The sequence below is a fragment of the Sphaeramia orbicularis genome, chromosome 6 (genome assembly GCF_902148855.1).
Source record: "Sphaeramia orbicularis chromosome 6, fSphaOr1.1, whole genome shotgun sequence".
Classification (NCBI taxonomy): domain Eukaryota; kingdom Metazoa; phylum Chordata; class Actinopteri; order Kurtiformes; family Apogonidae; genus Sphaeramia; species Sphaeramia orbicularis.
This window is the reverse complement of record NC_043962.1, coordinates 16,817,548-16,836,535: the sequence shown is the minus strand read 5'-3', so window position 1 is coordinate 16,836,535 and position 18,988 is coordinate 16,817,548. Positions and strand designations below refer to the sequence as shown.

The 18,988-nt window shown below is 34.5% G+C and overlaps 1 protein-coding gene across 2 annotated transcripts in view; it reads left to right on the top strand.

The window, feature by feature from the left end:
- Nucleotides 1-1,171: 1,171 nt before the first annotated feature.
- The window catches only part of LOC115420322 (protein arginine N-methyltransferase 8-B), a 69,317-nt gene continuing 51,500 nt past the window's right edge, over nucleotides 1,172-18,988 (top strand). For both annotated transcript variants that reach the window (XM_030135547.1, XM_030135546.1), the window contains exon 1: nucleotides 1,172-1,321. In XM_030135547.1, coding sequence (XP_029991407.1) covers nucleotides 1,253-1,321 — 69 coding nt within the window. In that variant the 5' untranslated portion in view covers nucleotides 1,172-1,252. The remainder of the gene's footprint in view (nucleotides 1,322-18,988) is intronic.

Here is an 18,988-nt window from a genome sequence, read left to right as displayed (position 1 = left end):
TCCCTCGAAAAAGAGATTTCATCTCAAGGGACTTCCTGGTTAAATAAAGGTTAAATAAATAAATAAAATAAATAGTGACCAGTATGAATGAAAGGGTTAAAATGAACCCAGTTTCATAGAAGCACCCATGTAGAATTTCAGAGTATTTCTATGAGTGTCCTATAAAGGGTTAACACACAGTAATACTGTAATTGCTACAAATCTGGAGTAAATAAATGCAAATGATAATGTTCTGCAAACACGTGCACACACACATGCGTGCATGCGTGTATGCGCGTGCGTATAGGGGTGGGGGTGGGGGGGGGTTGTCCTGCCTGGTTCGTCTCTGTGGAGTGAGCAAGCAGAGAAGACGGAGCATATAATAGGCGTGCAAAAAAAAAAAAAAAAAAAAAAACAGCAGCCACTTGTGATATTAACCCTCCGGACAGTGACACAGGATTGGTGACTTGTGTTCAACCTGGGCACAGAACGTCCTCTGGTTTTTCCACCACAGTCAAACCAAGTCCAACTTTGTGCGGACAGGAGCCGTTTCAGCACTTTATGGAATGGACAGCGACTAAATGGAGCAAAGGGGAAAAAATCTATAAGAGACGACGGTGGGTGTGCATGTGGGGGTGGGGGGGGGGCAGGCATGTGCTCTGTATAAAATTCCTGGACATCTTTTAAAGAGAGCACTCATGAGGTTTCTGTGCGTATAGTCAGCAGCAAAATGCGAGTCTCTTTTCCACCAGCGACTGCCAGACTATTTTTAGAAACCATGTTGCGGTAGAGGAATCAATCAAACAGTGGCTTAAACTGAGTATTCATGACAATCTGCTCCTTTTAGAACCGCAGTATTGGGAGATTTACAGCTGGAGGTGCCGGGTCATGGGATGGATGTTGCGTTCAAGTACCTATTTTATTCCAGCTGATACCAGATGATGGCTTTTCCGCTCATGCTGTCCAGGAAAGCACACCGGTGGACTGCAAACTTTTGCACCATGGAATCCACGACACTTTATGCCAACACCGACCGCTGTGCATTTGGGACCTGGTTTAGTTTTTCAATTTTTAGTTTTTTTTTTTGCAATTTGGGGGGGTATGAATGAAAAAATAAATGAATGAATGAGAATTATTTAATGTAGAAGAAGAAGAAGAAGAAGCAAGGAACCTACGTTTAAAAAAAAAAAAAAAAAAAAAAAAAAAATCCGGAGGCGCCTATTGTTTCTTCATTTTTTTCTTACTTTTATTAACATTTTTTTGACTGGCTCTTATGGGAATTAAGCACTCGTCCCGCTGCATGCTCCTTAGGAGAAAAATGGCGGAGTCTGAGAGCAGTGAGGTAAGTGTGACAGATACCTTTGAATTGTGGAACTGAAATGAAACCGCTTGGGTTTTTAGGGGGAATCTTTCTGAATCTGCAGCATGCGTCCTCCCTTTGGAAGTTGCATCTCAAAAAAAAAACAAAACAAAAAAAAAAAAACATAAATAAATAAATAAACCGATGCGGGATGCTGACTATATAGTGAGACAACAATTTGGAGTCTGCGAAGATACAGGCAGACTATATACAGAGCAGACGCCAGACAAGTGACTGATCCCAACATCGAGTACACTTGAAAAAAAAAAAAAAATGTAATAAAATATCAATTACAGCCTTATATTTAACCGTGTAGTGCAGTGATCTGTAAGGATGAGCATCACTTTTATTTACTAGGAAAAAGGAGTGACAGCAGGTTATAACATCACTACTTCTTCGCTCACTAATGCACGTCAAAAATAAGTTTTCTCATATGTTTTGGAGCTTTCTCAAATCGTAAAGCCTATATTTTATTAGGTATTTATGGTGTGCATACCCTGTTTGTATGGGACAGATTGTTGAGCTGAGCACCTTCCATGCGCTGTCCATGGTACTGCAGCACCTTGCAGACAAGACCGGGATGGCTTGGAAATACTGCCAGGGATTGACATAAGGGGGGGTGGGGGGTAGTAATGAGGAAAACGTTGACATGATTAGGAACCCCTGAACCCTGAATGCTCACCAACGCCCCCCCCAAATACTCCCAAGCAAGTGTTCTGCATTGTGATCTACAGTATGATGCACTTACTCCATAAAGACCCAGTGGTACTTATTTGGCACATTCTATATATTTAACTTTTCTTAACCCTTTCATGCATACTGGTCACTACAGTAGACAGCTATTCTACAGATGTTCTCTTGTATATTCATGGGTTTTGTTGTTTTAGTTCCATATCAACCAGCACAGCTACACCCCATACACTGCAATGCATACCATTAAGTATAACTTTGCTGTTCTTGATAAACCTGATCTGCAGTAACATGTTTGAGTGTAAATCAGTTGCTAATTGTTATTGGATTGTAATTAACAGTTTTCTTTAACAAAAAGTTGTGGGGTTTTTTTCTGTTTTTTTTGCAACTAGTATTAAAGTACGTTAAAATATGAGAAAACATCAGGTTAGGTGCATTAAAAATGTTTTTATTTTATAGTTGTCACACAGTATATCACTTTCAAATAATGGGTCAAAGTACAGTAATGTCCTGTCTGAGTGAACTTTAATTGATTGCTATTCCAACATTTATTTCAGTATAAAGTAGCCCCTTTTTTTTGGATAATATTATGGTCCGACTAAAGCAAAAATTAATTTAAAAGTAAAAATGTGGGTCATTTAGCAACACTCATCTGTCAAATTGTCTCTAAAATGCCCCGTCAGAGAGATTTCGAATACCGTGTTTTGACCCTAATTGGGTTTTAAATACATGTTTTTTTGCTCCAAAAATTAAACACATGGTTTCTGTAACTAAACAAAAAAAAAAACTTAAAAAAAAAAATTCAATTGCATGTTTTTTTTCATGCCTAAAGAGGAATAAAAACAATCAGGAAAAAAAATCTTGACTAAGGTTCTCATAATTCATGCATGAAAGGGATAAGTGATTTTTCACTATTTATTATAATATTATCCTCTGTATTTTGTGTTTTTATTGTAAAAATCAGGTATTTTCCTATATTTAATTCACTGATGATAGATGTTCATAAAAGCTCAGATTATAGTTGAGGGTGATTATGTCAGAAACAGAGAAAACTGAAAAAAAGTGACTTTTTCAGCAAAATATGTCACTAACTCAGTAGAAACCCAGTGTCTGTCTGTCTATAATATAATAATAAAGGATGATAAATCACTTAACCCATAAAGACCCAGTGCTACTTATGTGGCAGTTTATATATATTTAACTTTTCTGAAGTGATTTATCACTATTTATCATAATATTATCCTCTGTATTTTGTGTTTTTATTGTAAAAATCAGGTATTTTCCTATATTTAATTCGCTGATGATGTAGATGTTCATAAAAGCTCAGATTATAGTTGAGGGCTCTTATATCAGAAACAGAGAAAACTGAAAAAAAGTGACTTTTTCAGCAAAATATATCAGTAACTCAATAGAAACCCACTGTCTTTCTGTCTGTCTGTCTATAATATAATAATAAAGGATGATAAATCACTTCACCCATAGAGATCCAGTGCTACTTTTATCTCAGTTCCCAAATTATTTTTTCTTTCTTTTTAGCCTTTCCAAAGTGATTTATCACCATTTATTATAATATTATTCCATGTATTTTTGCACTTTTTCAGTGAAAATGAGGTATTTTCCTATATTTAATTTACAGATCATGTACTTTAATCATCATTCTGATATTACTTTTAGGGTTATTATGTCAAAAACAGAGAAAACTTAAGAAAAAGTGACTTTTCTAGTAAAATATATCTGGAACTAAACATAAAACAAGCGTCTCCATCCACTGTCATTAATCCAACTCCACGGGTTTTACTGGTGAATCAATGTTGTAGAAGATGATGGTGTTTCCACGATAACTACGGAGCCTCTGAACGTCCAAATGGGTGTTTTATTTTTTACTTGTTCTATTGTTAATTTCATAACCTGTTTATATATTGAAAATCCACCAAAAAATCCCCCCCCCCCCCAAAAAAAAAAAAAAAAAAAAAAAAAAATATATGTATATATATATATATATATATATATATATATATATTTTTTTTTTTTTTTTTTTTTTTTCACCTTTTTAAAGAATTTTACATTACATCATTATTACATTACATGATGGGGTTCGTCTTTCAATTACACCTCCATTAACTAATATTTAGCGCTAATGTAGAGGCAAAGTCCTGTCCATTTTTGGTTGTGTTTATTTCTGAAAAAAATATTTAATACAATCAAAAGCAAGAGATAAGTAAGCATTTGATCCTGTTTTTCAGTTTAACCCATAAAGACCAAGTGTGACTTTTGTGGTACTCCTCAAATGAATTTTTTTCACTATTTATCCTTTCCTAAGTGATTTATCACCATTTGTTATAATATTATACTCTGAATTTTGCTTTTTTTCCAGTGGAAACCATCTATTTTCCTATATTTAACTAACTGATAATATAGATGTGACCGTGAAAAGACAACAAACTGTATTTTACACCAATTATTGACATGTATTGATAGAATTAGTACAGGGGTGTCAAACTCATTTTAGTTCAGGGGCCACATTCAGCCTAATATAAAGTGGGCCGGACCAGTAAAAGAATATAAATAACAGGATAAGAACTTTTGAGTGAAAAAAGTAAATTCCGTAATGAAAATGTTGACGAATTGTACTTGAACATAACATGAACAACCTGAAAATTCTTTAGTAAAATAAGTGCAATGTTAACAATATTATGCCTTTGTTTATCATTTATACACATATGAATCACAACTTACAGATCACAGTGGATCTACAAATACACAAAACATGAAATAACAGGGAGAATATTATTAAAATTCCACATACTTCTCTTAAGACATTTCAAATAGTCACATTTTTTGTAAAAGGCTAGTCTGTAAATGTTTACATTTTTGTGTAATTTTACTTTTTTTTACACTAAAACAAAGAGACGTATTTACAGTTGTCATTATTTATAGGTTATTACCTCCGCCAAGGAGGTTATGTTTTTGCCAGGGTTTGTTTGTCTGTTTGTCTGTCCGTTAGTGTGCAACATAACTCAAAAAGTTATGGACAGATTTTGATGAAATTTTCAGGGTTTGTTGGAAATGGGATAAGGAAGAAATGATTAAATTTTGGTGGTGATCGGGGGTGGGGGGGCCCACGGGGGGGGCCACTGATCAGCCTTGGCGGAGGTCTGCGCTCTCCGAGTGCTTCTAGTTATGATAGCATTTTACTGGTCTGATCCACTTTAGACTGAAATGACCTAAAATTATTTTAACATCCTTGATTGTTAATATCTTCAGTGTAATTTTTGCATTTCACAAATTCATCCCAGGGACTGGATTGAACCCATTGGCGGGCCGGATTTGGCCCCCGGGCCGCATGTTTGGCACCTGGGGATTAGTGGATCAACAGGTATTAAACAGTTTAGATGAATAGATGGTTTTAGTCGACGGTTCCTGTTGGGTCTTTATGGGTTAAAGGGCTAAATGTACATAACCTAGTTTCTCCTTCAACTCTAAATGTAGAACAACATAGGATGCATGTTTTATTGAGTCCTGTGTCAGATCTGTATTCACAATGTGACCCCATATTGTGGTGTCTGAATTATCTGGAAGTATTGCTTAAGAGATTAAAACAGCCTGTGAAGTTTGAGAAAGCCTCGTGTTGCTTCGCTATACATTATTCATCACAAAAAAGTTCCCTCAAAGCAAGTTTATTCATGGCATGGGAGAAGCCCTGCTCTGGCTCTCAACATTTTATCAGCGTCTGAAGGCAGGAGGCACCTGATACATGATAATAGGAAAAGCGGATGGATAGATCTCTGCCTTCTGCTCTTTCGGAGCGTTTGTGTTATCGTTGGTGCCTAAGTGCTGTAATGGCAGTAGACCAAATTGTCTTTTCCTTGCTGTAAGAATTACTTTTCCATGAAATAATGATTTTCTTTGACCTTACGAGAGAAGAGGTTCCATACAGTTGAGCATTAACACTGCAAAGTCTTCTAGGGCAGTTTGTAGGGTGTGTTTTAACCCTTAAAGAGCTGGAGCTGTTTTTGTCCTGACTTACTGCTCTACATTTAACCTTCATTAACCTGTAAAGACCCAAACAGCCACTGGTGACTCAAACCGTCTACTGATCTAAACTGTTTAATACCTGTCGATCCACTAATCCTATCAATACGTGTAAATAATTGGTGTAAAATGCAGTTTGTCGTCTTTTCATGGTCATCAGATATGACCCATTTGGACGTTCAGAGGCTCCATAGTGACAAACAAAGAAACATGAACATGAAAACAGAGAAAATTGAAGGAAAACTGACTTTTTCGGCAAAATATATGATTAACTGAACATAAAAACAAGCATCAACAACCACTGTTATTTGTCAAACTTAATGGGTTTTTACAGGTGAATCAATGTTGTAGAAGATGACGGTGTTTCCATGGTAACTACAGAGCCTCTGAGTGTCCACATGGGTCATATCTGATGCTGTGAAAAGCTGAGAAACAACTTTTTGGCTGAATTATGTAAATGTTTTGATAGGTTCAATGGTTAGATCGGTGGTAGGGGTGTAAGAAAACATCAGTTCTGCAATATATCGCAATATTTCATTTCATAGTACTGTATTGATATTAAAAATAGGACCAATGGCCCTGTAGCTTACCGGCCAAATTAAAAGCTTTGGGAAATGTATCCAGATGCCATTTATTATCACCCAGTTCTGTGTATTTATTATATTACAGAAATAGCCCATGTTTTGGTCATATTCCAATCAGATCTGTGAAAAATTCAAATTCCAACTTGATATCATTGATACTGATTTATTGGATCAATCCACTTCCTATCTGTTATAATGGGAAAATTTTTCAAAGTCGCACCAAATCCAGAATCAGATCTGGATCCAAATAATTTCAATACCTTGTGTTGACATCATCATACAGAAGCTGTATACCAAGTTTGAAGTCAATCAGAACTGGAGTTTGGGAGAAGAAGACAATTGAAATGTTTTCCCCATAAGAGCCCATGTTAAATTTTCCGTCAGTTCCCGGATCCAGAAGAAGATCCTGATCAGCATGTGGACATTATGTTTTGGTCATCTCCCCATCAGGGCTGGACTGTAGAAATTTACACTGGATATCATTTATATTTACTGAGTTATTGCATCGATCCACTTCCTATCTCTTATAATGGGGAAATTTTTCAAAGTCGCACCAAATCCAGAATCAGATCCAAATAATTTCGCTAACTTTTGTTGATATCATCATAAAGAAGCTGTACACCAAGTTTGAAGTCAATCGGAATTGTAGTTTCGGAGAAGAAGACGAATGAAAGTTTTGTCACGGACGACAGACGATGCCGGATGACGACAATAGCGTACGACCTTTCGGCTGGTAAGCTAAAAAAATAGTACTGTATTGATATTTTTAGGTATTTATTCCAATGCAGATATTGTGGAGGTTCATTTTTGTTTTTTTTGTTTATATTTTATTTATTATTTACTATAAATAAATTATTTTACACTCTTTTATTAAATGTTAGTTCCTTTGTTGGGATTGCACAAAAATAATGTTCTGATGTTAGTTCTGAACTAATAGAATATAAACATTTGAACAAGATCTTAAACTGTAATGTCTGTAAAATATAATTTAAGTTTGAACACAGAAAAATTTTGTGATATAGCATTAGATCCTGTTCTGATCAAATAAAAATGTGTTTAGTATTTGTGCGTATTTCGGGTGTAATTCAATTCTTCTAGGAAATAGTCATTTAAAAAAAGAAACAAACAAAAAATTGCCTTTTTTTAACTGTATCATGATATATTGTATCATGATCCTAGTATTGTGATTTGTATCGTATTGCCAGATTCTTGCCAATACCCAACCCTAATCAGTAGATGCTTTTATTCAGGCTTAATATAGGAGTATTTGAGTCATTATTGACATTACTTTTACGTTCAACAGTGAAATCGGTTTAAAGTGATTGTGCGTCCTTTCATACAGACCCTGTAACCCAAGTAGTAAGTGAACGTCCTTCTCAAATAACCAGCCTCACCTCGGCGTTGATTTGAGGGTCCAGTCTGAAACAGATCCTCAAATGTGTTTATCCCTCTCGAGGGTCAGAAGCAAGGACATGTCCCACCCTCTCTTTCCTGTGTCAGGAAGTTTCAGTTACAGCTGCTCAACTCCGAACACACTGAACCCCAAGTCTACTTTAACCCATAAAGACCCAAACATCCACCGTCATCTAAAAGCATCCGCTGATCTAAACTGCACTGCAAAAAAAATCTGTAATTTAACCGAATTTTCACTGTTTGTTTTAAAGATTTTTCCTGTATTTTTAAGATACAGGAAAATATCAATGAAATGACAAAAACAGACTGTGATTTTACATGTCAAATGTAAAATAACACGAAAAAAACTGTAACTGTGAATAACCATCAAATTTCCATTTTTAAAAAGATTTGTTTGTTTTTTTTTTCCACAGAAAAATACAGTTAAAATACATTTGCAAATGTATCATAATTTCACAAATATTTCTTTTCTATTTATGATATTAAACTGTTAATTTAAAGTTTAATACTGTAAAAATAAATAAATAAATAAAACGAGATAAAATTACTGACAATTAACCGTTAAAGAAGTATTTGTTCAATAAGTTTAACAAGACTTGTTTGTTAATTGACAAATATCTTGTGTAATTACTGGAGGTTTCACAACAAAAATATTGAATAAATGTATTTTTGTGAATGTATAACATGTATAAGCACTGATAAACTGTCCAAATACAGTTTTTATCAGTGGATTGTACAACTTTGTCTCATTGAAAATTACATATATATATATATATATATATATATATATATATATATATATATATATATATATATAGGTCATTTGATTGTTTTAATACATGTGAATATTCTTTATTAAACATTAAAAAGTAAAAAAAAATATGCAAAATCTCATATAAAGTTAGGGCGAAAAACTATTTTAATCATGGAAAATTACCGTATTTTTATGAGATGGTTATTTTCCGTTATTGTACAGTATTTTTTTGGCACCCCTGCTGCCGGAATATTACAATTTTTTATGTGTTTTTTTTTTTTCACAGTGTATTTAATACCTGTTGATCCTCTAATCCTATCAATACATGTAAATAACTGGTGTAAAATACAGTTTGTCATCTTTTCATGGTCATCAGATATGACCCATTTGGACGTTCAGAGGCTCTGTAGTTACCATGGAAACACCGTCATCTTCTACAACATTGAGCTTGTTTACCAGGTCTCAAACTCGTTTTCTTTCAGGGGCCACATTCAGCCCGATTTGATCTCCAGTGGGCCGGACCGGTAAAATAATAGCATAATAACCTATACATAATGACAACTCTAAATTTTTGTCTTTGTTTTAGAGCAAAAAAAATCATTAAACTATGAAAATACTTACTTTTATAAACTATCCAAATAAAAAAAGATGTGAATAACCTGAAAAAAAGAAAAATTTCTTAAGAAAAATAAGTGCAATATTAACAATATTGTGCCTCATCTTATCATTTCTACATGTGCATTATGGATCAGATCTACAAAGACACTAAACACTGAGGAACAGGCAGAAAATTTTTTAAATTATGCTTAATTTTCTTTAGACATTTCAGGTTGTTCATATTTGTTCAGTTTATTCACATTTTATTGTTACAGGAGAGTTTGTAAATGTAAATATTTTTATAATTTAATGTTATTTTTTGCTCTAAAACAAAGACAAAATTTTTGAAGTTGTCATTATTTACAGGCAAAACGTTATAGTGGGGTTTTTTTTTTTCACATCAAACTGAGAAAAAATATGGAGTCATTATTTTTTGTAAGTTATTATGTTATTATTATTTGACTGTAGATCCTATTGGTCTGAATGTGGAACCTGAACTAAAATGAGTTCCACAGCCTTGACTGTGGAATTTTTGCACTTTGCAAATTCACCCCATGGGGCCGGATTGGAACCTTTGGTGGGCCGCATTTGGCCCCCGGGCCACATGTTTGAGACCCCTGCTGTTTACATTCACACCAGTACGCCGACCATTATCTGATTTGTGGAGTTATCAGATTATTGCAGTGATCATGTAAACAGGATCTGATAGGCTTTATCCAAGAACAGTTATCTGATTATGAGAAACAGGATTAACACACCCACATTTCTCCCCAATAGTCCGATGTCTTCACACATGTATACAGGTTAATCTGATTTATTTTGTTTTTTTACATCTGCACATGTGTAAAACAAACAAACAAAAAAAAAAAGATATAAATGACCTAAAATTACAGCTAAATATGTGCCCAGAGTTCAACCTTATTGGAGAGAATGCGGAGATATCAATGTACATCATGCACATGTCTTTTGGTTATGTTCTAAACTTGTATCATTCTGGGATCATGTATATTCAACGATTGTTAAGATATTGGGTTATGCAGTTCCTAAAACATGTTTGGTGATGTATTTCAGATGTAGAGCTGCAACCATTTAATCGATTAGGTGCTTGAAGCCAATGCAAAAATTCCCGATTCGATTAATCAACTCGAATTGATTAAAGGGCGATATTCTATTGCAGTTTTCCTGAATGGAAGCTTCTTTGTGCGTCACAATAAGCGTCCGTGTGAAACGCAACAGTGGAACCAATGTTTAACAGCAGAGAAATGAAAGAAACAAAGCTTTGATTCAGGAGAATTGTGGTTGAATGATTTTTTTGGATCACTTTGAGTCGATTAATCGGTTGCAGCTCTATTCGGATGTATTATTGGCAGTAATGTAAGAAAAAACTAGATATTTGTTTAAAATACTATTAGCAGCCTGTAAAGAGGCTATTACCAAAAAAAATGGTGCTGATTAGAACCAACGACGGCTAACAACTGGATACAAACTGTGAATGGAGTATTTGAGATGGAGATGCTGACCCATAGATTGACCCATGAGGACTCGAGAAGAACAGTGTCATGATAAATGGAAGAAATGGACAATTTTCATTTCAACATCACATGACTAAAAACAATTGTAAGTCACAAAGGTTTATAATGGTCAGTGTATTCCAAATGTCCCTTATGCTTGTTTTGTAATGTACAGAAATCAAACAATAAAAATAAAGTAAAAAAAAACAAAAAAAACAATATAAATGGAATTTATGCAGCAACACTGTGAGCCTAAGAAAAAAGGTAAACAAACAATGAAATGAAATGAAGGATAGCAGCGACATGTGACCTATTTTGTAGTCTTATTAGCTCCCTCATTAGGACAGCTAACACTGACAAAGTAGGCGTCGCCATGGTAACAAGACAAGACGGGATATTTGGAAAATGACAGGAAGTGTACGTCTTATGTCATAACATACGTACATACTCCAAAAGAAATGAAATAATGGACTGAAACATGTAAACCAGGGTTTTTCGATTATCGCATTTCTGAAGTGCATGTAAACGCATCGCATCTCATTATAATTATCGGATTACTCACAGTTATCAGATTTTTACGGCTCATTGATTCACCAGTAAATCCCATGGAGTTAGATCAATGACAGTGGACGGTTTAAGTTCAGTTAATGATATATTTTGCTGAAAAAGTCACCATTTCTTCTTTTTTTTCTGTTTTGTTATCATAACCTTTGAATTTACTGTGAGGTTTTATGAACATCTACATTATCAGTTAATTAGGCATAGGAAAATAGATGGTTTCTACTGGAAAAAAATGCAAAATTCAGAGTATAATATTATAAGAAATGGTGACAAATCACTTAGGAACAGTTAAACAGTGAGAAAAATTCATTTGAGAACTAGAAAAGAAAAGCACTCTGAGAGCGCAGACCTCCGCCAAGGTAGATCAGTGCCCCCCCCCATCACCACCAAAATTTAATCATTTGTTCCTTGTGCCAGTATCAATATTTCCTGAAATTTTCATCCAAATCTGTCCATAACTTTTTGAAAGATCCGGATCAGTCTTTGCCATTTGATAGAACACCCCATTGTAAATCCCTGAGTCAAATTGCATGAGATTTGCACAATTCCCCCATATTGTGATTTCCACCATAAATATTAGTCCCATATTTATTTTACCTATATTTTAAGATTCCTTGACCATGAAAACATACCATTAGCAACTGGATTCATAATTATATCCTTATTAGTTCAGTAGTTATTCACGAAAATCACATTTCTCGTAATGGCGGTTTTCTTCCAGATCTAGCTCCTTAAGTATTAAAGCTACATGAAATCCGGTGGCATACTCCCAATGCGGAACTGACTGAGCTACACGATGGCGCTTGTCAGAAATTTCTACCTTTAATATTAAAGGCACAGTAGGCCAAAAAGTAAGGGCACCCCCATTTTTTATATAAATTGAGATAAAATCCGCCTTCTGGATCAGATCCGGATCAGCCTTTGAAATGTGATAGAGGACCCCATTGTCAATTCCTGAGTTAAATTTCATGAGTTTTGGTCAATAATTAAGCGAGATATTGGGAAACCAAAATTTTGGCCCCATTTACCACAATGTTAACGAAAATTTCAAAGTGATCCACAATCCAGGATTTCTTCCAGATCACCCCCAAAAGTTAATCATTTCTTCCTTATCCCATTTCCAACAAACCCTGAAAATTTCATCAAAATCTGTCCATAACTTTTTGAGTTATGTTGCACACTAACGGACAGACAAACAAACAAACAAACAAACCCTGGCAAAAACATAACCTCCTTGGCGGAGGTAACTACCACAAAAGTCACACTAGTTCTTATGGGTTAAACTGAAAAACAGGATCAAATACTTACTTATCTCTTGCTTTTGATTGTATTAAATATTTTTTTCAGAAATAAACACAACCAAAAAGGGCAGGACTTTGCAATGCAAAATTCAGAGTATAATATTATAATAAATGGTGATAAATCACTTAGGAAATGGTTAAATGGTGAGAAAGTGTGAAACAGTGTAATAATAAATTTCTGATATAACTAGTGTTCAGAGAACACAAACCTCCACCCACCACCCCGAACAGTGTGCATGTGTGGATGGACTATTTCTTTTTAAATTAAACAGTTTCAAGGTTGTTCCATACAGCAGAAAAAGTTGAAGCTTGGTACCAGTCATGTGTATGTCAAATTATATTCAATTCCAATCAATATTTGTTGAGTTATAATGAAAAATGTGTCGTAAATGGGATTTCAATGTTAAATGGAAATGTCCACAGAGTCCACATTCCACAATGGATGTGGACAATTTTGTGCCAGATACAAGATATTGTTAGAAGCTACGGATGGATCAAATTGGAGGCTAATCGGAGTCGTTTTGAATTTTTTATGAATTTTCGGAAATTGCTCAATGATGAGAGATAGGAAAATTGTAGAGTTTGTGACCTTGCTGTGACCTTGAACTTTGGCCTATTTGGCCCAAATTTTAATGGGTTCGTCCCTGGGCCTAGGCCTATCTGTGGGTACAATTTAGTAAAGATGGTTGTAGGGATGTAACAATTACCGGTATAATGATAAACCGTGGTAAAATCGCAGACGGTTAGTATTACTGTTTAAATTCTAGTTATCATGATAACCGTGTTTGATTACCGCACTTTTCCAGGGAAAACGCCTATGTAAAGATCTGCTTTTATGTCAAATATTTGAGTATAGTTTTAATTTATTACAATTTTAATTGTATATACCCAATATTTGGAACCAATATTCACTTTTAAAGTCTTTGAAAAGGTTCATTAAGAATCTGTGTGTTATTTATGCAATAAATTATATACATTTTTCAAATCGAATTTTCTATATTTTTTGTGTTTTCTGTCCATTTATGTTGATATAGTAGGTTAAAGTGAAAAAATAATAGGCAGATGATATAAATGAAGTGCTGAAAAAAAAAGATCCCAAACATGGGTATAGTAAACATTTGTTTAGATAGTATATAAAGGTAAAATCAAAAGTACTGAAAAACGGCCAAAAAAGACTCAGACCACTAAGTGTTAATATGTGAATGTTTCTGCAACAGAAGGTACATTGTGCCTATTATTTTATTTGGTTGTTGTTTTGTTTTTGTTTTTTTTAAATACAACTTGGTTAAATTATTTCAGTGTGTATATAAGTACTTTTTGAACATTTTGAGCACAATTTCAATAATACCGCTATAATAATGATAACCGTGATAATTTTGGTCACAATAACTGTGATATGAAATTTTCATGTCATTACATCCCTAGATGGTCGTAATAGTTTTCCCGTAAAGTTGCTAACAAACAAACAAACAAACAAACATAGCAAAGTGATCACAATACCTCCTGGCGAAGGTAATAACCCTTGAATTTACTATGAGATTTTATGACATAACATAGAAAAATAGATGATTTTTACTAAACAAATGCAAAATAAAGAGGATAACATTATAATAAATGGTGATAAATCACTTAAGAAAGGATAAATATAAAGAAAAAAATCATTTGCGAATTGCCATGTAAGTAGTTCTGGGTCTTAATGGGTTAATCCACCCCCTAATGATAGCCTGGAATGATTCTTATCTGCTTTTCAACTTTTCGAACGCTCTAAATTGGATTGTGTATTAAACGTGGCATCCTTAATCACAGATTCTGTGGCCCCGTCTTGTAATTATTGACTATTTCATCTTGGCTCGGAGCCAGATGTTTACCAAAGCTTCACCCCTCACCCCTCCTTTTTTTTTTTTTTCCACACTGCAGTTATTTTTTAATCAAGAGATGCCAAAAAATTAATCCGTGGGGTGTGAATGTTTATAGGTCACCAAGGTCACAAGTATTTATGAGTCATGTTTGAGGAGGAAAAAAAACTGTTTCCTGTATTTTAATCAATTAAATACGTCTTTGGGCAGTTGAATTAAGCCACACTTATTATCCAACTCATTATGAGAAATCTATAACAGAAAAAAATAATAAGTTATTTATGGGTGCTAAGTACTGCAGAGCTCTTCAGATCAAGGCTTAATGGATTATGTGAAGGTCAACAGTTGGTCTTTGCTTTATAATTACAAGCCACACACTTATGAGAAACCAAGACACCAAACTGTCTTCTATCTTTTCCAGATACAAAGCTGAGGCTTTAATACGTTGTTACCTGTTCAGTGTGAGCAGCACAAAAAGAAAGAGCATGGATAAATATGACGGCAATTTAACCCATAAAGATCCAGAGTTACTTTTATGGCAATCTGTAAATGAATTTTTCTCTATATTTACCCTTTCTTAAATGATTTACCACCATTTATTACCATGTTATCCTCTTTATTTTGCATTTGTTTCGTAAAAATCATTCATTTTTCTATGTTGTGTCATAAAATCTCAAAGTAAATTCAAGGGTTATTATATAAAAAAATATATTAGAATTTTCACACTATTTCACACTTTCTCACTATTTAACCTTTCCTAAGTGATTTATCACCATTTATTATAGTATTATACTCTGAATTCTGCCATTTTTGGTTGTGTTTATTTCTGAAAAAAATATTTAATACAATCAAAAGCAAGAGATAAGTATCTGATCCTGTTTTTCAGTTTAACCCATAAGGACCCAGTGTGACTTTTGTGGTACTTCTCAAATGAATTTTTCTCACTATTTCACCTTTCCTAAGTGATTTGTCACCATTTGTTATAATATTATACTCTGAATTTTGCATTTTTTTTCCAGTAGAAATCATCTATTTTCCTATGTCTAAATAACTGATAATATAGATGTTCAAAAAACCTCAGAGTAAATTCAAAGGTTATTACAACAAAACAGAAAAAAAATGAAGAAATAGTGACTTTTTCAGCAAAATATATCATTAACTGAACTTAAACCAAGTGTGTCCATCCACTGTCAGTGATCCAACTCCATGGATTTTACTGGTGAATCAATGAGCCCGTTTACATGACCATAAAAACCTGACAACTGGGAGTAATCCGATAATGATGAGAAGAGATGAGATGAGATGAGATGAGATGCGTTTACATGCACTTCAGACCAAGAGCTACTTTTGTGGCAATCTGCAAATTATTTTTTCTCTATATTTACCCTTTCTTAAGTGATTTATCATCATTTATTATAATGTTATCCTCTTTATTTGGCATTTGTTTCGTAAAAATCATCTATTTTCCTATCTTATGTCATAAAAACTCAGAGTAAATTCAAGGGTTATTATATCAGAAATGTGTTATATCAGAATTTTCACACTATTTCACACTTTCTCACTATTTAACCTTTCCTAATTGATTTATCACCATTTATTATAATATTATACTCTGAATTTTGCATTTTTTCCAGTAGAAACCATCTAGTTTCCTATGTTTAATCAACTGATCATTTAGATGTTCATAAAATCTCAGAATAAATGCAAAGGTTATTATATCAAAAACAGAGAAAACTGAAGATAAAGGGACTTTTTATGCAAAATATACCTTTAACCCATAAAGACCCAAACAGCCACTGATAACCACAACCATCTACTGAGCTAAAATGTTGAATAACTTCTGATCCGTTAATCCTATCAATACATGTAAATAATTGGTGTAAAATACAGTTTGTCGTCTTTTCATGGTGATCAGATATGACCCATTTGGACGTTCAGAGGCTCCCTAGTTACCGTGGAAACACCATCATCTGCGACACCAGTAAAACCCATTTAGTTTAACTAATGACAGTGGATGGACACACTTGGTTTATGTTCAGTTAATGATAGATTTTACTGAAAAAGTCATTTTTTCTTCAGTTTTCTCTGTTTTTGATAAAATAACCGTCAACTTTAATCTGAGTTTTTATGAACATATCCATGATCACTGAATTAAATGTGGGGAAAAAACTGATTTTCACTGAAAAAATACAAAACATAGTGGATTATGTCATAATAAATTACAATAAATCCCTTAAGTTAAATATAGAGAAGAACATATTTTGGAACTGACATAAATGCAACACTGAGTCTTTATGGGTTAATTGAACATAAAACCCGGTGTCTTCATCCACTGTCATTGATTTAACTCTATGGGTTTTACAAAAAATTCAAAGCTCCTTCGATTGAATTTTTCAGCTAAATATATCACCTGAACATAAACCAAACATCTATAACCACTTCCATTGATCAAACTATGTGGGTTTTTACTGGTGAATCAATGCTGTAGAAGATCACAGTGTTTCCACGGTAACTACAGAGCCTTAAATAAACATTATGGTGTTCATCTTTAAATTATACCTCCGTTAACTAATAGTAAGCGCTAATGCAGAGGCAAAGTCCTGTCCCTTTTGATTGTGTTTATTTCTGAAAAAAATATTTAATACAATCAAAAGCAAGAGATAAGTCAGTATTTGATCCTGTTTTTGATTTTAACCCAGAAGGACCCAGTGTGACTTTTGTGGTAGTTCGCAAATGAATTTTTCTCACTATTTAACCTTTCCTAAGTGATTTAACACAATTTATTATAATATTATCCTCTGAATTTTGCTTTTTTTTTCCAGTGGAAAACTGGATGTTCATAAAACCTCACTGTAAATTCAAAGGTTATTGAAACACAACAGAAAAAAATGAAGAAATAGTGACTTTTACAGTAAAATATATCTTTAACTGAATTTAAACCAAGTGTTTCGATCCATTGTCATGGGTTTTACTGGTGAATCAATGTTGTAGAAGATGACGGTGTTTCCATGGTAACTACATAGCCTCTGAACATCCACATGGGTCATATCTGATGACCATGAAAAGACGACAAACTGTATTTTACACCAATTATTTACATGTATTGATAACATTTAGTGGATCAACAGGTATTACACAGTTTAGATCAGTAGATGTTTTTGGACGATGGTGGATGTTTGGGTCTTTATGGGTTAAAAAAAGTCGTACAGGAAAGACAGAGGCTCAAATATGAAACATGTGCACAGCTGACAGATCCTACTTAAGCCCACAGAATCTCAGTATCAAAGCATTTTGGTTGAGAAAGTTGACAGTACGACTTCATCTTTGCAGAGAGGTTATCCACTTTATTGACTCAGTTATATGTTAGCCCCTTTAGATAAAACGAAAGGATAAATGAAAAAGTGAGACAGATACGTGAAACTACCAATGATTGAAAGCCCCGTCAGGACAACAATGGATCAACAAAGGACAGCAGTTCATTCAATCAAATCTGGATCAACCAGGCAGCGTAGTCAACCATGCAGTACCTTTTCTGTTACCTTTAGATAGCAGAATAAGGCATTAACACCTCAAAGGCATAAACAGCCGAGAGCGACCGAAAGTATCACCTGATCTAAAATTCTAATTCTCTAACAGACTTTTGAACATTAATCCTGTCAGTACATTTAGATAATTCAGTAAAATGCAGTTTCTCAGCTTTTCATGGGCATCAGATATAGCCCATTTGGAAGTTCGGGGGGGACTCCGTGATTGTTGGGTGGAGCGGGGCTGGGGGTGCGTGCACTCCGTGAATGTTGGTTGGGGAGCAGGGGGGTAGCGTATTACTCTTCCTCTAACTCCATACTCAGCCGTAGGTGATAGTATGGATCCAAGAACGACCGGCTTCTGCAACTCACCGGGCGGCCAGTTCCTTCCATTCAAGTTTGAGGCCAGGAGGACCTCCAGCGGAGGGGTTTTCCCCACCCTTCCTCTGCGTCTTTTCTGCGCCAGAGCCGTCGCGAACAAGACCAAGACTTCCCCAGGGGTTCGCAAGACGGAGCCACCCGCAGTTCCGCATACTCCCAGTCCTGCTCTGAAAAATCGATCTCATCCACTATTAATCGATTACGCAAAATTAAAATGAGATCGATCTAAAATCGATTAAATTGATTTTTTTACCCAGCCCTATTGTCCACACATACCGCAACGTGTTTATTCTTTGCTTGTTATAATGTCCGTCAACATCCGTTTTTTTTAATTCACCTGACTCTAGTTGCGAAAAAAGGTCTTTCCGTTGCAGTTTTGCGTAATATACCATTTGCGCTACACCCGAAAAACCACCTTTTGTCAGTGCTAAAACTTTTAATCGAA